The 24,336-nt window shown below is 41.5% G+C and overlaps 1 protein-coding gene across 10 annotated transcripts in view; it reads right to left on the bottom strand.

The window, feature by feature from the left end:
* GPAM (glycerol-3-phosphate acyltransferase, mitochondrial) overlaps positions 1-23,760 on the bottom strand; it is a 40,393-nt gene extending 16,633 nt beyond the window's left edge. Inside the window, exons 1-12 of one of the 10 annotated variants that reach the window (XM_073354373.1) lie at positions 23,548-23,755; positions 22,265-22,473; positions 20,480-20,608; positions 18,421-18,543; positions 15,209-15,282; positions 12,129-12,242; positions 10,624-10,767; positions 9,900-9,996; positions 5,258-5,394; positions 4,243-4,342; positions 1,505-1,717; positions 983-1,096 (exon numbers count right to left, since the gene is read on the bottom strand). In XM_073354373.1, coding sequence (XP_073210474.1) covers positions 983-1,096; positions 1,505-1,717; positions 4,243-4,342; positions 5,258-5,394; positions 9,900-9,996; positions 10,624-10,767; positions 12,129-12,242; positions 15,209-15,282; positions 18,421-18,543; positions 20,480-20,605 — 1,242 coding nt within the window. In that variant the 5' untranslated portion in view covers positions 20,606-20,608; positions 22,265-22,473; positions 23,548-23,755. The other 9 variants (XM_073354378.1, XM_073354370.1, XM_073354374.1 and 6 more) reach the window with 9 other exon arrangements.
* Positions 23,761-24,336: the final 576 nt, after the last annotated feature.

Here is a 24,336-nt window from a genome sequence, read left to right as displayed (position 1 = left end):
GACTGTTGTAAATTACACTTCCCAGAACGTAGGCAGCAGGAAGGTGTCTAAAACCACCTTTGCCCCCCATCCTCTCAGCTGTATCTTCTGTGCTGTGTTTCTCAGGAGGTACAGCACATGACTGGACCTCAAGAATTCTATGCTTTTAACAAACAACTAAAACTTCTGTCTTTAAAGGTTACCACTTAAGTTACTCTGTCTTCAGGATATTATGTTCTTCTGGTTCCTATAATAAAGACTGTTTCCGCAGTCCATATACCCACTCTGCCTGCTGGTCAGGAAAACATTTACCTTCAAGCAAAGCCACTTAAATAATTAGGGGTAAATTTTCAAAGACAGCTCTCTACTCAGCTTGCACCGCTTGTTCACAAATGCCTTACAGCAGTATATGTATATCAAATCAACATTATTTCCATTATCAAACTCAATCTCAGCTAAAAGATATTAAATTAATTTGACTGTGTCTACTTTCTATAAACCCAGGTTGACTGGCATTAATTTTGTTTGGGTTGCCAAAATTAGCTTTGTTTTTCAAACTGAAATTCTGTACATTTTAATACATATTGCTGAGTAAGACTTAAAGATAAAAAACTATTTGACAGTCAACTACTGTACAGGAAATATATTTCCCCATTTTTTTGTACAGCAATACACAATTGATCAGATGCATCATGGGGAATTTTTACTTTCCTCTATTATTGATCACTCATGGAAGAAAAATACTGGCTTTATGTCCAATGACTCAGTCTGGTCTGACATTATGTTATAACACTTGTACCTGTACTGGACTTCATACCATGGACCAACACCCTATGAATCTTCTCAGGGGTATCAAATAGTGAATTTTTGGAAAAACAGCTTCATTGCATTGATAGGCTGAAAACAATACTTCTGCACCAACAGTTTAGCTTGTGGTTTCCCGCATTTTAAAGCGGCTAAGAATTCATAAGAACTTAAGTGTTTCTATGAATATGAAACTTACTTTTAAGGAAAATGGTTGTGCAAAGTCTACTCTGACACAACCGTAATTCTTCCGCAGCATTCTGAAGACTCCTCTGGCTATGCTCCAAAGGCTTTCGTTCTTCTTAGGCTTCCCCTGCAAACATTGAAAAGCAAAAACCAACGTTCATTTACAATTAAAAGTTCATTGATATTTTACGGAAGCATAACCACAGTTACAATAAATCCAGGTCTTTTGACATGCAGCTTTAAAAGTCAAAGAGTAGAGCCATGACAAAAGCCTAGGGAATCATATGGCTTTTATCCTTATTATTATTTGTATTTGTTAAGTGATGAATTTGTATCTAGTAATATACAAGACTCAAATATCAAGATAGTACTTGACCTAGAAAGCTTTCATGATTCACATTACGTTGCATTTTTAATTCTGACACAAAAAGTTAAAGCACTCATGGCATACCAGTGCTAGCACAAAAATTAGATACATTTTTACTTAAGCAGAAAATCCCCGAGGCAAGACAATAAGTCTTCAGTTGCTTCTTACCAGCTGTTCATTGTTATAGTGACCTTCAATGATGCGATCATAGGAGATTCCCACAGGTATAATTAGTATGTCAGGGGTGGCATTTGTGAAGAGAGCATCTACCACCACAGATAAGAGACCTGCTCTGGCACAGGATGTTTTTCCACTCCGAGAACGCGTCCCTTCCAGGAATATCTCTAAGAACTGCTGCTGTCTAAGCAACTCCTCTATGTGCTAAAGGGACAGTGAGTAAAAGAACAAAAAAAACTAATGATATAGACATAGAAATTCCATATCAGCAATAGAATCCTCTTTACAAAACTGGAGCTGAAATAAATACAAATCTGCAAGAATAATCAAGAATTATAAGAGGAAATTAGAGTTTTATACAACCAAATTCTGATCCCAGTTACACTAATCTATATCCAAAGTAATACCATGGACTTTAAAACATCACTTCAGCTGCAAAACCAAAAAGAAGCAACCTAGCAATAATTAAATATTTTAAAGACACCTAAATTATTCTCTTCTCTGGATTTCAACAAAGTCAGTAGGGTAGGAGTTCCCAAATTTTTGTACATGTATGGCAGGGTGGCATGAGAGCTTGCTGGAAATGATGCACCAAAATTCTTTTAAAAATATTTTGGTTTCAAATAAAAAGTCATTCAATGCACTTCAGTACATCTTACAATGCTTGAGAAGCAAAACACCCTCCTGGACACTTTCAGCAATTTCGATGAGTAACTCTGTACGACCATGTCATCATAGTAGCTTTATTTAGCAGTGTATTGAATGCTGTGGGAACTGCACTCTCAAGTTGTGCACAGTTGCCTAGCTTTTTGCTGGGCCTAGCCTTCAGCTTGCACCAAATCACACAGCTCCAGCTACTGGGGCGATTTTGCAAAGTTCCATATCACAATGCCAGAGCCTCTCTCATCTGAAAAGACACATGAGTTCAGGGCCAGTTCAGAGCCACTGCAAAACCTACAGTTGCAGGGAGCATGAGATAAAAGGGCCCCACACAGGGAGCTGCTGCAAGAGGTAGAGAGGGAAGGATTGTTGGCCAGAACCAGTGGATAAAAGCCTGGCTACAGGACTAAGGAGAACTGCCTGGCTGTTCACCAGGACGGCAGCCAGCTGGCTATAATTTGAGCTTCTTCTCAGCAGGGGGAGCCACCGTGCAGCATGCCCAGCATTCTGCTGAAGAGCAAGATGCTTCGTGGAGCTGAAGCCCCTCCAATTCCAGCCAAGCGTCGTCCCCCGTCCCCCCCATCTCTCTATATCTGCCCTCTGAGCCCCTGCCCTGCTGCACATGTGCACCGTTCTTTGTAATGGCACTTCTCTTATTCTCTCCCAGAGCTTTCTCAAAATATTTCATAATTTTCTTGATTTAAATTTTGTCAGACAGGAAGCTAAATGAATTCTGGCTACTGTTCAGTAATAATTCCGATAAAATTAGCAGGAATTTAAAACTTAGACTAGATAGGTTAAAAAGAGACAATCCACTGAGTGTAGTTAATGGCATACCATAGCATATCAAGAAATCATTTATGACATTTAATTGTTTCTTATAATTTGAGTAAGATGAAAGAAATAACGGCTGCCTCATTATGTTTCTTTTTGATGGACTGTCTAAAAACTTGAGATGTTTACAAAGGATGTCATAATTACAGCTGGTTGGGAACTTTTCAATTAAACTTTTTATGGAAAATGCTGATTTGACAAAACCAAAACTTTTCATGGAAACAGAGCAGTTTCAATTCAACTTTCATCAGGAAGGTTTTCCATCATGAAGTTTCTGATAAATATGAGAGACCATAGAACAGCATAATCCAGTATTAGGGCACTCTGCCTTTTAGGCTAGGAACTTGAACCTAGATGTCCAATATCCCAGATGTGTGGTCTAACCGCAGGGCTACTGGCTATTCTAGAGTGGTCTCTTTTTTCACTACACATTTTTGAAATGTCTTGATTTCGTGCCACATCGGAATGTAAACAAATGGCAAAACCTCAACATTTTTCACAAAATGGAATTCTTGCTTTCCTGCCAGCCCTAATTATAACTGAACATTTTTGGCTCCTTTAGGGATATATTTTACCACAGAGTCCAGAAATACTTAAATTAAACCTACTGAGGCCTAAAATAAATGTGCAAAAGAAAGAAGTGTGCATGTGGTACGTCAAACACCCATTAAATACATGAACAAATACAATTTGGGAACTGCTGCTCTAGATTTACCTTAGTGTAAGTGAAATCAGAAGCTGTCCCAGTAGGCCTAATGTTACTGTTAATTTACACTGAAGGCAATCCCATATCCCCGTTAGAGACTCACACAGGGGAAAAATTTGATCCTGACGGGTGCTGAACACCCTCGACTCTCATGCACTTCATAGATTCAGGACCTCACTCAGCACAGAATTTACAGTTTGTCTAGTTTCAGAGTAACAGCCGTGTTAGTCTGTATTCACAAAAAGAAAAGGAGTACTTGTGGCACCTTAGAGACTAACCAATTTATTTGAGCATAAACTTTCGTAAGCTACAGCTCACTTCATCGGATGTTTATCTTTAATGTACCAAAACACACATACATGCTAAAATCAAGATAATAAACAATTTCACTTTCTCATCAGGCAATGCTGTTCAAATTAATGAAGTTAAAGAGAACCAACCTACGTTTTCCTAACATACATGGGTGCTCTTTCCCCCTTCTCTGTGACTAATCAAATTTTATATTTGCAAATTAAGAAAAGATACATACCACATACAGCAAAGCTCTATAAAGGACATCTTTACGTCCATGAGGGTTCTCATCCAACCTCCTCCGAATGAAAAAGCCTCCCAGCTTGCGGATCAATGTGCTACAAATCAAGAAATGATTTTATTCACCAATTTTAGTCAAATATGAAAAGAGTGGAATGTATAAACCAGCCAACAGCTTCAGGAAAAAATTAGATGAGGCAGAACAATGTGCATATCTCAGCCATTCTCCCTCAAATGAAAGAGAGGAAGAATGTTTAGTGGTTGGGGCACTAGTCTAGGACCCTGCTCTGCCAGACTCCCTTTGTGACCCTGTAAAATGGGACTAAGAGCACTGCCCTCCCTCACAGAGATGTTGGGAGGATAAATACATTACAAATTTTAAGGTGTTCAAATTCTATAATGATGGGGGCCATATAAATACTGAAGATAGATAGGGAGTGCTCTGCGAGAATTCTAGTCCCTACATTACTGCCAAATTTCAAAAGCTTATGCGAGTGTTCTCAATCCTTCAACACTTGACATAACTTACAAAGATAAGTGCTGCAGTATTTGAATTAAACAGCCCTCAGTGTTCAAAGTTCTATGTTGCCTGCCACTAACTGAATACACTTAATTTCCCCTAAATCCCAATGAGTCTCCAAAGATGAAGAGGAACAGATGCTCTTAAACTTGTGCTATCCCACATTTATCAGGATTTCTTCATACACCCCTTCCTCAAAGCGACTCAGTAACTAAGTCTCAACTAAGTCTTCTTCCTTTTCCAACTTCCTTAAAGAATCTCTCTTTCAAGACTCTCTCTCGAATAAGACCAAAGTAAAGCTAGATAAGCTAGATAGGACCAAAGTAAATTCCAAAGTATGACCACAAGACTAAATTCCCTTATCACAAATCCTGAACAATTTGGGGCAGATCCTCAGCTGGCGTGGAGCTATGACAATATACACCAACTGAGCATATGCCCCTTTGGCTTTATTGAGAGCAAGTTAAAGTTTAGCTCAGCATATTATCCTTACCTGAAGATGGGAATGTTGAGGTTATTCCCTGCAGCAATGTATGGTGCTTTGATATTATGGCAGAAAAGAATGAATGTGAGGAGCAGATAGTCGATGTGAGATTTGTGAACAGGCAAGAAGATAAGAGGTAAATTCATCTATTTGGGGGAGGGAGAAAAAAAGATAAAACAAAAATTAATAGGATACTGTGGAGTGAAAAGAAGGTTACTCACCTTGTGCAGTAACTGAGGTTCTTCGAGATGAGTCTCCCTGTGATTGCTCCACTCCAGGTGTAGGTGCATCCCCATGCCTTCACTCGGAGAGTTTTACTGCAGTGCCCATACAAGTTGCGCATACATGGTGGTGCCTGCCTCACGCGCTGTTGTCTGTTGAAGTGTTGCATGTGCAATCCGGACTCCTCAGTTCCTTCTCTACTCAGAGCCTGTATCCAGCTCCGAAGAAGAGGGAGGAGGGTGCGTAATGGAGCACCCACAGGGACACTCATCTGAAAGAACCTCAGTTACTGCACAAAGTGAGTAACCTTCTTCTTCTTCTTCTTCGAGAGGTGTCCCTGTGGGTGCTCCACTCCAGGTGATTGTACAGCAGTGCCCTTTAGGATGGTAGGGGCTTTGCAGTAGGAAATAAAACAGTGGAAAGTACCGCTCGGCCAAGTTGAGTATCTGTTTTAGGGCCTTGCGTGATAGCGTAAATGTTTGGCAAAGGTGTGTCTGGATGCCCAGATGGCAGCCTTGCAAATGTCTATCTATGGGACATTGTTTAGAAATGCTGTGGACATCAATGTAGACCTCGTGGAATGCGCACTAATGGTTGCTGGAAGCTGAGTGCCTTTTAGCTGATAGCATAGTCAAATGCATCCAGATATCCATTTAGAGAGCCTCTGTTTGGTATGTGCGCTCCTTTGGACCATTCTGCTACTGATACGAAGAGTTTAGGAGAAGCCCGAAATGGTTTAATTCTGTCCAGATAAAAGGTCAAAGCCCTTCTAACTTCCAGCGTGTGCACGGTTACCTCTAACGAATTTGCGTTTGGCTTGGGGAAGAAAGTTGGGAGCTGCAGAGGATCGTTAATGTGGAAGTATGAGTGCACCTCAGCTAAGAATTTGGGATGAGTGCATAACATAACTTTATCCTTATGAAAGATAGTATTGGGGGGGGGGGGTCCAGCCATAAGTGCCTCTATCTCCCCCACGTGTCATGGATGTGATGGCAACCGAAAAGGATACTTTCATGGACAAGTGTAACAAGGAGCAAGTTGCCAAAGGTTTGAACGGTTTACGAGTCAGGACGGTTGGCCCAAGATTTAAGTCCCAAGGTACAGTATGTGGCCTCACATCCAGAGAGAGGGTGTGGGTGCCTCGGAGGAATTGTTTGGTGATAGGGTGAGCAAAGATTGACGTCTCATCAATCTTTTGGTGGAAAGCAGTGATCACCGCTAAGTGAACCTTCAGTGAGCTAATGGAAAGGCCCAACCATTTAAGCCCTAAGAGATAGTCTCATATCATCATGAGAGGAGCAGATACAGCATATGCTTGTTTTGTGGTACACCATGTTATGAATCTCTTCCACCTGTGTACGTAAGTGGAGCATGTAGATAGCTTCCTACTGTTGAACCTGTTCTGAGCAGGTTAGCTCATCATGAGAGAGCCATAAAGCAGCCATGCCTTGAGCTGTAGCATTTGCAAGTTGGGGTGCTGTAATTGTCCCTCCTGTTGTGTAAGTCGTCTGGGTGCAGGGGAAGAGTGATTGGGGCTGTGCTGACATGCGTTTCAAGAAGGGGTACTACTGCTGTCTCGGTCACGTAGGGGCTATTAGGATGACTCTGCTCTATCGGTTCTTATTTTCTGTATGACCCTGGGGAGCAGTGGTATCAGTGGAAACACATATAGGAGATCTGCGATCCAGCTGATTAAGAATGCATCTCTCCAAGAGTGTTTCCCCAGGGCTGCCCTGGAACAGAATAGGGGACTTTTGCTGTTGCGGACTGTGGCAAAAAGGTCTATATGTGGGTGATCCCACTGTCGTAATACATGTTGAAGTACTGGGTTGCTTTGTTCCCATTCGTGGTCCTGAGGAAACCATCTGCTGAGTTCGTCTGTCGTGGTGTTCTGGCAGCCAGGGAGAAATGCAGCTGAAATGTGGATGTTGTGACGGATGCGTAGATTCCGGAGCTTGATAGCCTCGGAGCAGAGTGAAAGGGATCTGGCTCCCCCCTGCCTGTTTATATAAAACATACAAGTGATGTTGTCGGTCATCACTCCCGGGGCGGGATCTGAGTTACTACAGAAAATTCTTCTCTAGGTATCTAGCTGGTGAATCTTGTCCATATGCTCAGGGTTTAGCTGATCACTATATTTGGGGTCGGCAAGGAATTTTCCTCCAGAGCAGACTGGAAGAGGCCCTGGAGGTTTTTCGCCTTCCTCTGTAGCATGGGGCACGGGTCACTTGCTGGAGGATTCTCTGCTCCTTGAAGTCTTTAAACATGATTTGAGGACTTCAGTAGCTCAGACATAGGTGAGAGGTTTTTCGCAGGAGTGGGTGGGTGAGATTCTGTGGCCTGCGTTGTGCAGGAGGTCGGACTAGATGATCATAATGGTCCCTTCTGACCTTAATATCTATGAATCTATGTTAATTTTGTATGAATGGTAGGAAGTGGAGGCAGGCATTGCGCATAGCGCGAAGTTCCAGGAAATTTATATGTAACCTGGTCTCTGTTGTGGACCATAGCCCCTGTGCTGAGCGATGTTCCTTGTTTGCTCCCCTACCCCACGAGGAAGGCATCTGTCGTGAGCAATTGTGACGGGGGCAGGGCAGGGGGGGGGGGCGGGAAATCTGTGTGAACGGGATCCCCAAGCACAGGTTGGGTGGGTGAGTCCACCAGGTTAATGATTCCTTGCTCTTGTGGGACATTGTTAAGCGGATGTTCATGTTGTGCTTGTTTGGTTTGTACACTGTTGATAGCCATCCCTGCAGGCAGTGCATGTGCAAACACGTATAATTGACTACAAATGTGCATGCTGCCACGTGGCTCAAAAGTTGTATGCATTCGTGGGCCGTAAGCTGAATACCAACTGTTGGGTAGGTTCTATCATTGATTTCTTTGTAGGCTGAAGCTGTGGAAACAGCTTATTGCCGTTTGCATGGAGTGAACAGCTTCCAATAGAGTGTACACCTTGAGGAGACAATCGGCCAGATAAGGAAATATAATTTTTCCTGGCTTCCTCAGATGCCCCGTTGCCACTGCGAGGATCTTGGAAAAGAAAAAAAACTTGGCACTAAAATACAAATGGTATAAACTGGCTAACACTAAATAACTATTTCCTAAACTAAAAACTAGGTATGAACGGCACTGCAGCGCTCCGTCTCAGGCCGGGGACAGCTGAGAAGGAACTGAGGAGTTTGGATTGTGCACGCGACACTTGAACAGACAACGGCGCACGAGGCAGGCAACGTGCATGCACAACCCATACGGGCCCTGCGGTAAAACTCTCCGAGCAAAGACGCACCTACATCTGGAGTGGAGCACTCACAGGGACACATCTCGAAGAAGAATTTTGTCTTCTAAATTTTCTTTACCGAGTAACACCTTAGATTAGTAGAACTGACAGAATTTCAGTTTACACTTCTCCACTTATTTGCTTTAGCAGCGAGAACAGACTAGGCAATTGCACTACCAGTGTTTGTGCTGTAGGCACTGCAGGGAGCAGTAGAATGACATTAGCAGGTTTTTCAGACTTACAGTATCAATGCAAGATGACGACAATTATTTGAGATGTGCCAAAATTTTCCACTGTAAACAGGTTGTTGACTTGTTTTGTAAAAAAGTAACTTAACTTTATCAGCAGCAATGTTCCCAGGCATTGTACTCCAAAATGCTAACATGGTAACTGATTACATAAGGAAAAAACCTGCCATTTTATTCTCACTGCATACTATCTATCTAAGCAATATTGCACAATGTCTCCAAATACTCCCAGTAAAGTTCCTTAGAAATCAATGGTGCCTCTCTCTCTCATTTCAGTGCAATTATTTATTCCTTGATAGTGTATGGGTCATATAGCACCTTTCTGTTGTAAATTCTGCATAAAAGGCGTAGAAAATTCAGCATATTGATATTGTGAAATGGGAGGGGTAAGGACTGGTAGAACTTGAAAGGATGCTTATAATAAATTTAAATAAATAAGCAAGCAGTAGGTGAGGCACTTTGCAGACAAGTATGAAGACCAAGTCTAAATATATGTATAAGTAGTTAGAAAAAGTTTAGTAATTTATTAGCCTGCAGCTGTATCAGCATTGGGGGGGGGGGGCAGAGAACATTCTACAGTGGGTCACATCAGACATTACACTCAAAAATGATCCTGAAACTTGAGATAAAACCAGAACTTGGCTTGGTCTTTTAGGGTGCTGTGAACACACAGCTGAAAGAGCACAGTATCTCTAGTACCTAGGATTATCTAATAAAGACAGGACTGCTGAATGGTATGTTCACAGAACTGGATAGCACAGGATCTGAACTGGGGCCTGATTCTGATCTCATTTAGACTGGTATAACTTCACTGACTTCAATGGAGTCACTCCTGATTTACACCAGTGAAAGTAACATCAGAAGTTTCCCCATGTTTTAAGAGTTTATGTAATTTTCTTACCTTGGTGGCTGCTTTGACCATCTCCAATTGGCCTTTGTGGATCTGAATGTTCCAAAAGAAGCTGTTAAATAATTTCAGTAACACCCAACCAGTCAACCTAAGGGTGAAAAATGTTAAACCCAAGAGAATTTTAAGTTTAATTCAAAGTGGCCTTCCTGTTGTATTGCTTTTATAACCAATATGGTCACATAGAGATGTAGAGTTTGCAACATCAACTGGTCAGTGGAGTTGTTGGGGGCATAATCAGGGAGAATTCCTTCCTAACATCTCTCGTGATCAGCTTGCACACTGAAGCATGAAATTTGATTCCTATCTTAAGAGTCACAACTAAAGAAAAATATTGTTAAATGGACTATTGATCGTAAGTTACTGCAGCAAGATGCTTAAGCTGATTTAGGCAATAACAATAGAGGGTACCCTGGGGCTGACAGCAAAGACCTTAATTCAGGGGAGGAAAGTGTATTTATTTAAATTTTATCATACTATTTGTAAGTTGGAAAGCCCACAGATTCTTTGTGTTCCAATATGAGAGTATGATTACACTTCATTTTTTAAGGCTAAAACCTATAATCCTCATGTTTTGGGGTAGCATTAGGGTTAGCTATAAAATAGGAATTTTTAGGCAGGAAGTGACTGTTGTGCTCATGTACAAGGGCAAAGACTGGAGATCCTTCCCCTGATGCTAGGCAAGCATAAAAATAGTTCACCAAACTATGGTTATTACCTGATCAAAGCAGGTGAGATGTTTGCTACCATTTCTTGGAGAATTCTTCTAGCTTTTTTCTTCACTTTGCTGATGGCCTTGAGGTCTGTCCAAGTACCTGCAGCACTTAATACAGAAGCCTCCTCTACAATGGCCTTCTGCACTCTGATTTTAAAAATAAAACACAAGACAGTTCTGTAACAAATGAGTTAAGCTATAGACTGTTTCTAGAAGGAATGAACTAGGGCAGTTCTATGGTATAATTATTGCAGTAAGTTGGAAGATGAAAGAAATGCACATCAACATGCTTTGCATTTCATTTGCCATAAACTGAAATTCAATGGTCATCTAAGTTTCAATTAAATACTTGTAAAATGAAATGGACCAATCCATGGGTAAACTGGTATCAGCTGGTCAATGATTTGCAGAAACATATTGAAAGTTATAAATACAGTACAGAGGCAAAAATATCATTCACTGGCTATCAAAGTTAACCCTTGACAGAGTATGGCAAGTGCTGGCCTTTAATAAGTTTCTCCATTCTAAGAACACATCTATAGAATATAAAATTTTAAAAGCAAGGGTCTGAGAGCTCTCAGATCAATGGCTGATGTTCAAAGCATTCCTTAAATTTGTGCAAGTATTCCTGGATATTATGAAAGTCGGCTCAGAAACTGAGTGAATTAGGAATCCAACTATAAGCACTAGCTCAAAAAGTTACTACAGAATGAGAGCATAGACTATAGATCCATCGCTTAGAAGGAGTAGGGCCTATGATGGTTGCCCCTGGCTAGGGCACTTCCAGCAGCACGGGGGAGATCAGACCCATCTCCACTCCGGGAACCTTCTGCGGCTGCAGGAAGCGCCATGGTTGCTGCCTTCAGAGTCCAGCTCTGAAGGCAGCACAGAAGTGAGGGTTGCAATCCCATGAGTCTTCTACAACAGGTTTGTGACCACACACACACACACACACACAAATATCCCCTTTTGGGTTGCACCCCCACCATTATAACACCATGAAATTTCAGATTTAAACATCTGAAAACGTAAAATGACACTGACCATAATGGACCGTGAATTTGGTAGGGCCGTAGCTATATAGATCTACTATGAACTTGGTAACAAAAGCTGCAAAGGGCTCCATAGTAGTTTATTATACTTAGGACTTTTCCACATGGGACGTTAACGTGAACCTATAGCACACCTGCTTGCCATGCACTAATGTCCCATGTTAACAAGCCCTTAATATTAAGTTTATTGTATCTGTAGCAGCAGTCTCTCCAAAGATACGGAGGCTGATGTGTAAAAACCCCACCCACCCATAACTATTCTATACAAAAGTTATGTGGCTTAAATTTGAGGGATGAGCTGTCACAGACACTGTACCTTCTATTATTCTAAATATTCTAGCTTTCAGAATTTGCTGTGTTGTCATTCTGTAACAATCTTTGATTAAATGTAATATTATGCATGAAATCGGAAACAGACACAAAAAAAACAATGTTGGCTTATTTAGCACATCTTACCTGCTGCAGTTTAACACATTTTCTGTCACATTGTTGGCAAACATACTCTTATGCACATCTCGTTCTTGCACAAAAAGAACATAACAGAGCCGTCTTGCCAGCCACCCTCTGTACCTACATCATAAGAAAGATAATCATCAAAATGTGTCCCAAAAATGTGTCCCATTCTCAGCTTTTAAAAGAATAATTTTATTGTCAAACATTCACATACATCCAATAAAAGGTTACAAAAGTAGGTAAAATTCTTTGAACAGCTACCTCATAGCTTCTGTATTTTTTACTATATCAGAAAATTAACAGTGTTACAGACAGAATAGATATATATCACAAGATACGTGGGAAGAAACCCAAACTGAAGCAACAAACTTATGGGAGGCTGGTGTCATAACATTTTCGCTCAATCATAAAAAAATTGCCACAAAAGAACATATCTGCGGTATTTTCCTTGGTTACATCTCAGAACTTACATACATTTCGGCTGTCTGTCAGGTCAGAATACACAATTCACCCAGTGCCAAGTTTTAAGCAAATCAGTGACCTTGCTGTGAGCAGCATAAATCCAGCTAACATTCGTCAACATTTTTATAAAAAGATCGAGGCTGACATTTTTCAAAGCTGCCTGAGTCACGTGTCAATCCTCAACCTAAAGACAGGGGTTCCTGCCACCTCCTCCTATAATTATTAACAAGATATTTTGTTTTGTTTTAATGCACATATATGCCTGTTTGCATTGTAACAATTCTAGGAATTTGCAAACAGTTATTTTGGAGATAAAAGCCTTGCTAAACTGTGGACAAGGAAGAAAAGAAAATAGGTTAAAGGTTTTTTTAATATTTTAAAGCACTTTTTCTCAGTTGTTTGGCAACTGCATTTTCATTGCTTTTCCTTTCTAAAAAAAAGATTCTTTGAGAGGTTTTTATAAAAAAATTCGTATTAGGCTTGACAAAATGGTCAACCGACCACATATTTCACTATGGTCAAATATTCACCCAAGAATGCCCTGATCAGCAGCCTACATTTCTGATTGCATCATGGAGCCATTCTTTAATTTTTTAGAACTTCATTTCATTGAGTTATTTTCACTCCGAAAAATGTGAAACAAGTAACTTTTTTTTTTTTAAAAATTAGGCATAGAGTGAGCGTGCGTGTATATATATTATATATATAAATAAAATGCTATGCCTACTGTAGACCATAAAGTCTTACTCTTTTGTCTTACTATTCTAATAAATTAGCACTTTAAAATATTTGACCATATTTGACAATATTCAACCAGTCAATTGACAAATTATTTTTGGACCAGTCATATGCCCAATCCGAATTGATTTTAAGGGAAAAGTTGAGAAGGGACGTTTGTTGCTATCAAACAGCTTGGTTATTGTGAGTAAGTCATCAGATCAGCACAGAAATATCACAAAAGCCTGTCAAATATTAGCACATTCACTATGAGGTTTAGAAATAAATAATCATGCAAATCTCTACTCTCTAAATGGCTGTCAGACAGAGAAAATTGCATACTGTATACATAGTGAGAAACTGTATATTATGTAAATTAGGTATCTGCAACCAATCAGAGCACAAGGATTTACTGCGGGAAAAAACTGTAGTTAGGAATCAATAACTGTCTAGCACCCTTCGAATCAGACTGGCTGAGAATTCCATTTCAGAACAATACTAAATTCAAGGGAAATGCTACACTGTCAAAAGGAAGAGGGGCTGAAACAAAATGATAAATAAATAAGTTGTTACTGGATGGTATTCATTCAAGAGTTCCAAAGGAACTTAAAGTGGTAGGCTAAACTACAAACAAAATATGCATTCATTAAAATCCGTGAATATAGTCACTGTTCACTAGCAGTTAGAAAAATCACTTCAATTTTGAAAATGAGCAAATGAAAGTTACTGAGAGATTAAATATGGAACTTCAAAAAATCATTTACACGTTCACTACAACTGCACTGTGAGTTAAGCACATTTTGTGGTTTAAGGAAAAATGGTTCGATGAATCAACTGGTTTTACATTCCTATTTTACAAAACCATGAGCTATCAAGACCGTTCAAGGATTTGACCTATTTTTTTTATTTTATTTTAAACAGCATTTCAAAAGGTTTTCAGTATTCTAGACCACTGATGACACACACAAAAAATAATCAATTAAATCAATAGACAGTAATCTCCAGTATTAACCTCCAGGCCTTCCCTCTCTCTCAAGTACAACACAACACTGTCTTTCTTTCACTCAGACATTTTGGCTCGTTTCCTCCAGTCTATTAGCCTGTCTCTGTTTGTTCTGAATCTACAATGAATACTACAGAATCTTACGTTAATTATGGTATCAGGAGAATCAACTTTGCATGCAGGCAGAACACAGAAACATTTTCATTTACTTCAAAATGAAAGTATCATTACCCCAGGACAAAACTATAAAAACAGAACAAAAATGCATTATCCAGTTAAATACCTTAAACACACATATCAAAGAGCTGTACTTTGCTATCATGGAAGGACAGGCTCAACCTATAACTGCTATTATCCTATGTATACCAACAGTGGCCAAAGTGTAGGCTGTGGGCCAAATTGACAAATTCAGCAATGCAGCCTTCAGTCACACAGTCAACCCAAGGATGCAGAGGCCACTTTCATCTTTAATCTATTGCTGCTTTCATCTTTAATACAGGGATACTTGCTTACCCATTCAAATCAATATCTGTGGGACATGCACATTGTGACTCACACCCCAATGCATTAAAGTCAATGGCGATTGAAATCTGCTTTACTTTACGCAGACTACGTGCCATCTTCACACTCCTTATATGCAGTCAATGTAAGTAGACAACCTTGGGACTGCTCTGAAATATACAAGCAGTTTGCACACACTGTCTGTAGTTAGCAGCGTGCCAAGACAGACTATAGGTTTTATTGCCGCTGTAAATTCAGCACAGATTCAAGCGTACCAAGAAAGCACTCTGGCCCTCATTAGGTTGTTAAATCTTTCTTGGTGGTTTCTCTGCCAAGAGATCCAGTAAGTTAGAAAGACAAAGAAAATGTCATTAATTATGCTGGAAATAGTTTAACTTACCTTGTGTGCGTTTCATTGATATAGATGACATTGCGTAGGCCCAAAGAAGGGATACTAGCATTGAAAAGTTTATCCTACCAAAACAAAATGAGAGAAAAGAAATAATTGGAAGACTTTTTCCTTATAAAATAATGGTCGTTTCTTCACATTAACAATAATGTAAATTCTTTTTCCTCTTCAAATATGAAGATAAAGAAACAGAGGCAGAAGTGTTATGTGACTTGTTGATGAGTACAAAATAAACCAGTACCAGAGCTGGGATTTAAACTCAGGAGGCCCTATCTCCCAGACCTTTACTCAGGCCACATTTAGCACCCATTCAGTTCATCCATGATACTTTACTGCACCTAGAAAACTCAACAGTGCCTCCCACTTGGAAGTGGATGAAGATCAGGATACGTAATGAGCGGGGGTATAAGTAAATGCACGTTCCTATACAGAAGGGAAATAACCCTCACTTTTTTAGCATGGGTAACACTGCCAGCCAGTGAAAACCACAGAAAAACAAAATAAAGGTTAGTTTAATCCAAACTTGTCTAACCAGTCTAATCACTTAAATGGGAAAGCAATGGGTGTTATAGAATACCAGAAGATAGATGCAGGTCATGAGCTGTTCAAAAACAGTCAGAGTTTAGGCCCAGGGTCCATCTACAAAGCCAGAATATTGTATTATGAGCAAACTACATAAACCAGCACTTGTGCAAAGACAAATAATGAAGTGATGCTTCAGACTGGAACTTGAGGTCAGATTCACACCTGGTGTAAGCAGGAGATACACCATATAAACCTTACCCCAGTCAAACCCTCTGGCTCAAGCACAGCATCTGCATGAGAAGGTTTATAGTTAGTACTGTAGCCCATTTTGACAGTCACGAACTGAAGGTGATCCTCTCTCAAATCTAGACATTTGCTGTAACAAGTACAAAACCTGCATTCCTGTGATTTGCTATGTAAAAATAAATACGTGTATATGAATCATTCAGGTCCTGGGAAGTGAGAACTCAATCAAGAAGAGATTCACAGCACACTCAAGTCACTTATCACCTCCCACCCTAAACAGAAGATGCCAATAAAGCAAATCATCACACAGATAACAAGTTGCCTTTTGTTGTTGTATTGCCAACCCAGACAAACAATTTATGAGTTCAGAGAAAGATTCATGAACGTAGCTGACACAGGGATGGGAAAGAACTCAATGAGGAACACCACCAGGGAAGGGAGTGTTATTATATTTGGGTGGCAATGTTGCTTTTTGGATAGAGCACTGGACTGGGACTCAGGATACCTGGGTTCTCTTTCCAGCTATGCCAATGGCCTGTTGGAGAAGTCATTTCACCTCTCTATGCCACGTCATTTCACCTCTCTGTGCTCATCTATAAAATGGGGATAATGATACTGACCTCCTTTGTAAAGCACAAGAGCTACTGATGAAAATGCTATAAAAGATAATATAAAAATATCTATTTATTTCCCTTCTAGAACATTAAGCAACAAGTGTATTGTACAATTATGCTCTGAGGTTAACAAAAGGGTGTCTGATACCACAGCCACCTTTCAATGCATTGCTACAATACAATTTGCAAAGGACATAAAACACTCTGCTGCAGGTATTCCCCTCAAATCATATGTAGCATGAAAAGCCAACCTCAAAAAAAAAAAAAAATCACTGGATTTGTGTCAACAGATCTAGTATTTACCCCTTCCTTTTCAAATTTAACTTTAAACTGAGATTCTCATCAGAAAAGGGACTATAAAAACAGCACTGAGGTGTTCCATATGTATTCCATCACATTAGATATGACTAAGGAGATCATGGCTATGTAACCCCCCGGCAGAGTCCTTGAATTTTGCCCTCATTTACACCTAAGCAACCGCAGTAGTTTTAGTGGGGCAGCACAGGTATAACTAAGGGCATAATTCAAAGAAAATGGGATTAAGTGGCCCTAAAAATGGATCATCAACAACAAGTTTGATGCTTGAGCTAGAAAAGAAATCAGTTCACTCTCAGAACTAAACTGGCTCCAAAGACTAAACAAAATCCAAAAATATTTTTGATATGGCAAGTTACAAAAGCATTGCAAAAGCATATGAGGCACAAAACCCTTACGTGTACACAAGAGGTGGAATCAATTTATCTAGGTCCTTATATTGTTCCCCATATCCTACCAAGGATAGTTCTCTACAATGCATTTGGGGTTTTATCCCCTGTATCCATTTGTCGTTATTGACCATTCCTACTCTGGTGGCAGGAGTTAACAGAAGCAAAAGTGTTCTTTTGTCACTGAACTCAACAAATACTTACTATAGCCAAACACAAGTTACTGGCCTCACTACAGGGGTAACTGGGTAAAATTTAGGGACCTGTAACACAGAGGAGGTCAGAGTAGAATCAGATAATCTAATGGTCCTTTCTGGCCTTAAACTCTGAATCTATGAAATATAATTGAATAAAAGAGAGTACATATCTGACAAGTAAAAATGTGCCATTTCACACAATCACACCTTCAAAGGAAGCTCATTCACCATAGTTTAAAAGTTTGGCAAAACACTTTTTAAAGTCATCTTGCAGATCATCTGTTACTTGAGCATCTTGATACTGCTCCAAGGGACAAAACATCACAAAAACTACTACATCTGGCACTTGTTGTTGCCAGGCTCAGCAGACAAGCCAAGAATTGTCTGGGTCTGAAAACTCAATTGTCTTCTCAAACCTACTTGTGGTTCCTTCAAGTCAGTGGTGAAACATATTGGAGAATACGAGAAGCTTTCAAGACCAATGGTCAGACTGTAGTTATTCTATGGATTCAGAGTGAACGTTAAGATTTCATTTTTGGAGATTAATACCTTTCATGAGCATTAAATTTACATCAGTAACATGTATTTTAAATAATCTTGCACAGCAAATGAGTTTTTCACAAAATTCAAACACTAGTTCTCAAACAGAATTTAGTGCAGGGAATTCTGCTCTGGAAGACAGACAGACAAGACATCACAAAAGGTCTTTTCCATCTCCAAATTTTATGACAATGTTTTAGGAAAGGTAATCTTAACTACCAAGCAAACAAAAGAGAAGTAACAATCAACCTCCCTGTATAGATTAACAACACTGTGATCTTAATTCTGAAAGTGAGGAAACTACTGAAACTCCAATACACTGTAATCACATTTCAACTTCTTATTGTCAAACATAATCCAGTTCATAATCTTCTTACCCGGCTTTGGGGAGTACACATGTAGCAACAGCGTCCCACAAATGGCCTTTTTCTGCTCAGTAGTGTCTCTTTCCATTTTAAAGTCGCAGATCGGAAGACAGTAGGCCTCGAATTGCACTCTCCCTAGCACAAAAATGACAATTATCCACTACTGAGAATTTAAAGACTTTAGGAATACTACCAGGCCCAAATTATTTTTTTAAACTTAAGGCCAATAGAAATGTTTCCGTAATTTTTTTTTCTAAAATTCCAACTGATACCAAAAAAACCCCTACATTCTGCTGCACTATTTACATCCCTAACACTGCATTATTGTACTGATGCCTGCAAAGCTGAAAATGAAATTGACATAAGCTAACTAGAAACAGATGAGAAATTAACCAGTATATTTTCATTTTCAGAAATGAGAGAAGAGTAAAAAGTTAACAAAGTATAGTGAACAGTAAATCAGATGTCATTTTAATAATTCAGAGTCGTTCATAATGTAATCAAGGAAATCTGATTTTTAATTCATTGCCGGACAATGTCATTTTAAAATTGTAAGATGACTGAACGTATAAGAACTTCACCAATTTTACAGTCCTTATAGGTTATGTTTCAACAGCCATATGAAAAGTAATAAGCAAAAATAACTACTGTACGAAAGCCTAATTCCTCAGGCTGATTTTTAAAGATTCCCAAGTACAGGGAATCAGTAACAAGAAAGCTGGAGTTTTCTTTTATTTGATTAATTAGAAAAACAAACCATGCCATTCTTAACTACAGTAGCATGCATAATTAAACATGCATAATTCCCACTGAAATCAATGGGAATATTACTTGCCTGTGGATGCTGGTTCAGGACCATTGTACTCAATGGAATTACAAAGTCATCTGTTATAATATTGATATAAAGAGCAACCATATAACCAAAAGAGAGAAAACAAAATAAGCCCATATATGTTAAAAATGACACATGAAAGGGAAGCAAAGCAGATTGCAGCCAGTACCTTCAATGCAGCATACCTGTTAGAAATCCTAAACGTGGGTTATCATATACTCAACTAGAAAACCACATCATTCAGAAACAACCAGAAAGTCAAAAGCAAGGCAAAAATTCATATTAAAAATTGAAATGTTCAACAGGTAATAGCCTGAATTGGCTAATGTTCCTACCCTAAAGAGTTTTTTTCAGAAACGAAATAAGCACCAAAATGCTGTCCCTTCACCAGCCCCATCTATTACCAATACCACCACCAAACGGTCACCATCCAAGCTCAAAACCTTTATGTCAAAACCCTCACATTTAGGCCCTTGCTAAAACCTGCTACTACTTTCTCTACAAAATCTCTTCCTTCCCATCTCGTGCATGCCATTATCCCCACTCTCAATCTTTTCTCATTTACTGTAGCCTGTTCCCTCCTATCTCCTCCACCTCTAGTTGGATCCAAAACACACAGCTGCCAAAATCAACATCCTTTCTCTCAACTCTGACCATGTTTCCAACTCTTCTTTCGTATCAAGTTCCAAGTTCAAACTTCTCATCTTTTGAGCACTGCACAATTCCACCCTGCCTGCAGTGCTACATCATCTCCTCCTACACCCATGCTGCTCCTTATGCTCCTCCCAACCTACTCTGTTCACTGCCCACTTTGTATATTCCAAATCCTGAATCCTTTTCCACAACAGCCTGCACAACTACAAAAGCCTCCCCATTAATGCCCACCAAGCTCCCTCCAGCACTTCTAAGAAACCATTTCAAGAGCTATATAAAACTATTAATAAATATACCATGAGGCTCTAAGGATGTTAACACCATTTCTTTCTATGCCTGACAAAATGAAGGCATTCTACTGCCTAGCAATACCGGTCTCTGCCACAGCATTATACTCTTGGTTCATCACCAATTTCTAAGCCAAGTACTGGAAGAAATTGTGTAATGTACATAGGAGATAACATTCTTATCCTCACTCCTCATGAAAAGAAAAAGAAAAAAAGAAAAGAAAAAAGAAAATTCTATCTTATACTTTAAGGAAAAATAAAGCAAATCTTAAGGACTTACATCCATATTTTTACTTACCCATTCTTCACTGGAGTGCTTACATCTAGTGACAGCATATTCTGCTGAAGAGGCCAAATAGGAAACATCTATTGTTCCAAGGGACAAAGCAGCCTCATCCATGACACAGGACAAATTTAAGACCATGGGCTAAAAGGCAAAATGCATATTTTTGTGAAGGGTAATTTACAATTCTAAATAATTCATCATAAATTGGTTTCCTGTATCAATGCATATCCTGCAAAGTTCCAGATTGACTCTCTCAGGTTTTGGTACAAGCTGCCGTACCAACACAGTAAATGGACAAAATAGCATACTCAGTATGTCTAGATGAAGAGACCTATTAACACCTTGCCCATACTGCCTTGTACTGACCCAAAGGATACCTTTGCTCAAGAAGTTACTCACACTCCTCTTATACTATACAACATTCCTCTTTTATAAATTGTCTCCTGGGAACATCTTTTTTCTATAAAGTCTTTCAGAAATGTTTTCTCCTTGCACCACCAGCCAGTGTATTGCATGTGTCTGAGCTAGACTAAGTGTTGAAACTAGATTTAAAACTCCTTGGGGCAAGGTTCATGCTATATGTGCATGTATAATTCCAAACTCATTACTGGCACGCAATAAAAAAATATTAAAAATCCAACACAAGCCCACATTGCATGTGGAGAAGCCTGCATTAAGATAATCCTTTTTAAATAAAATATTTCATCATCAAATAAATTTAGTTCATAACACTCAATGAAAGATTAATAAGCCAATAAGTCAAAAGCATTAAGAGAGTGTTACAATGAGCATTTGCACAACTCGGACATTCTGAAATCAAGTAGTAGTATTCACTACAAATTATGAGATATATTTCATAAAATATCAATTTATATTCAATACGTATACAGTATTAAGAGAGGATGCTAATTCTTTCATTTATTACCACAGAGAAATATTTCAAAGCCCAGATCATGCAAATACCTGTAGGAGTACTCTCCACTGAACTCAGTGGGCATATTCTGGTATATAAATGTTTGCAGAGACTAAAATCACTAACCCAAAATTTTACTTCATTTAATCCCAGGCAATCAACCAGCCTCAGCACAGGGAAATGAACTAGATGAAGTCTGGTGGTCCCTTTAAACCCTACATTTCTATGATTCTAAACAACAGTCAACCCTGGATCCATCCTGCAAGCACTCCATGCACAAAATTCTCAACTTAAATTAAAATTTTAAATTCTGGCATTTTACAGGATTAGGCCCTTTGGCTTAACTTTACACATTGTGAGTACAAAACGGTACACGTAAATAGATCTTTGCAGGTTCAGGACCTTTATTTGCTTTACTGGGTCTTAAACACACTAATACTCTAAGTAACCCATAAATACAAATACGATGCTCATACATATTCAGAAAGATATGTCCCCTAATTCACTTCTCGGTCACCTTGGTCACATTTGTGTTTATACACAATCACTTGAAGACAAACACTAGAAATAAAAAGCTATTGAAGCAATGGCAATTTCATACATAAATCTATAGAGAAAAAAAATTCTTCCAGCACCTAAACCCCATTAAACAGCTTATGCTCTAAACCAGCTACAATAAATATGTCAATCTAAAGTGAATCAGCATGGAGTAAAAATACAAAAGATCTGCTAAAAATAAAACTACAAACACTGAGCACAAATATGTGGTGTAGAATGTCCCTGAGCAATAGAGGGGCATATTGCCAAGCGGACTGCGCTGAGGCAATGCTGGAGGAGGAGCAGACCATAATGGCAATGAAACTGCACTGTCCTCTGAAGCTCACGTGGAACTGAGGAACGGATATGACAAAATCAGCAAGGTGCAATAAAGGTTTGTGGCTCCATTGGTCTGGAAGGGAGTGAGCATAAAGGTGCGTGAGAAGGCAAAGAAAAACCAATCTTAATAGGGCTCCCAGCCTCTAATTCCAATCTTCCAATTCAGAGTACAGCCTGAATCTCTGCAGCTCAGTGAATGCTTCATCCTATTCCAGGCCTACAGAAAAGACAGAAGTGACCCATAACCAACCCCCCCACAAACACACACTATCTTCCCCTGCACCCTCCATGCCTTCCCACTATACCCCCATGCCTCTACCCCCTGCACACATCCCCCACACCCACTAGATACACTATCCCCCGTACCCCACCCACGCTATTCCCTTGCGCCATACCGTCCCCACCCACGCTAGTCCCTTGCGCCACACCACCCCCACCCACGCTAGTCCCTTGCGCCACACCACCCCCACCCACGCTAGTCCCTTGCGCCACACCGCCCCCACCCACCTCTGCAACCCCCCCACACACTATTCCCCTGTGCCACAAGGCCCCCACCCACCTCTGCAACCCCCCCACACACTATTCCCCTGTGCCACACCGCCCCCACCCATCTCTGCAACCCCCCCACACACTATTCCCCTGTGCCACACCGCCCCCACCCATCTCTGCAACCCCCCCACACTATTCCCCTGTGCCACACCGCCCCCACCCACCTCTGCAACCCCCCCCACACTATTCCCCTGTGCCACACCGCCCCCACCCACCTCTGCAACCCCCCCCACACTATTCCCCTGTGCCACACCGCCCCCACCCACCTCTGCAACCCCCCCACACACTATTCCCCTGTGCCACACTGCCCCCACCCACCTCTGCAACCCCCCCACACACTATTCCCCTGTGCCACACCGCCCCCACCCATCTCTGCCCTGCCCCACCCACGCTAGTCCCTTGCACCACACCACCCCCACCCTCCTCTGCACCGCCCCCACCCACACTATTCCCTTGTGCCACACGACCCCCACCCTCCTCTGCAACCCCCCACCCACACTATTCCCCTGTGCCACACGACCCCTACCTACCTCTGCAACGCCCCCCCCCCCCAACACACACTATCCCTCTGCACCCTCCCCCCACCTCCGCCCGCCATCTGCCCTGGGACCCCCACACTAGTACCGCCCCACCCACCCGTGCGCCATCCCCAACACTGTACCCGCTTCGCCCTCGGCCCCCACGTTATTACCGCGTGCCGCCTCCCGCTCCTTCCTGCCAGTTAGGAAACCCTCCTACTCACCCTGCACCGGGAAGCCCGCCCCAGACGCGTCTCTCCGCCCCTGCGGCTCCCCGCACCCCGACTACTCACGGGTCCCGCGCACGCTCCCGGCGGCGGCCGCGCCAGAGACTCTGTCAGAGCCTGGCTCAAGGACTCGCGGCGGCGCGGGCCTGACGCGAATCCTGCGCGCCCGTCTCCATGGTGCGGAGCGCACGCCGCCCCTCCTGCTGTGCAACCGCCACCCCATCCCCCTCCGCCTCCGCCGAAAGCACCCCCAGCCCTCCACACGCACACTCAGAGTGACACCCCATTCTAACCCCGCCCCCCACCACCTCCACTCCCCCCGAGCACCAAGCCCCCCCACAGTGACGCCCCATTCTAACCCCGCCCCCCGACCACCAAGCCCCCCCACAGTGACACCCCATTCTAACCCCGCCCCCGACCACCAAGCCCCCCCACAGTGACGCCCCATTCTAACCCCGCCCCCGACCACCAAGCCCCCCCACAGTGACGCCCCATTCTAACCCCGCCCCCGACCACCAAGCCCCCCCACAGTGACGCCCCATTCTAACCCCGCCCCCGACCACCAAGCCCCCCCACAGTGACGCCCCATTCTAACCCCGCCCCCGACCACCAAGCCCCCCCACAGTGACGCCCCATTCTAACCCCGCCCCCCGACCACCAAGCCCCCCCACAGTGACGCCCCATTCTAACCCCGCCCCCCGACCACCAAGCCCCCCCACAGTGACACCCCATTCTAACCCCGCCCCCGACCACCAAGCCCCCCCACAGTGACGCCCCATTCTAACC

The sequence above is a fragment of the Lepidochelys kempii genome, chromosome 7 (assembly GCF_965140265.1).
Source record: "Lepidochelys kempii isolate rLepKem1 chromosome 7, rLepKem1.hap2, whole genome shotgun sequence".
Taxonomy (NCBI): Eukaryota; Metazoa; Chordata; order Testudines; family Cheloniidae; genus Lepidochelys; species Lepidochelys kempii.
The sequence above is the reverse complement of the archived record's forward strand: the minus strand, read 5'-3'. Positions and strand labels throughout refer to the sequence as shown.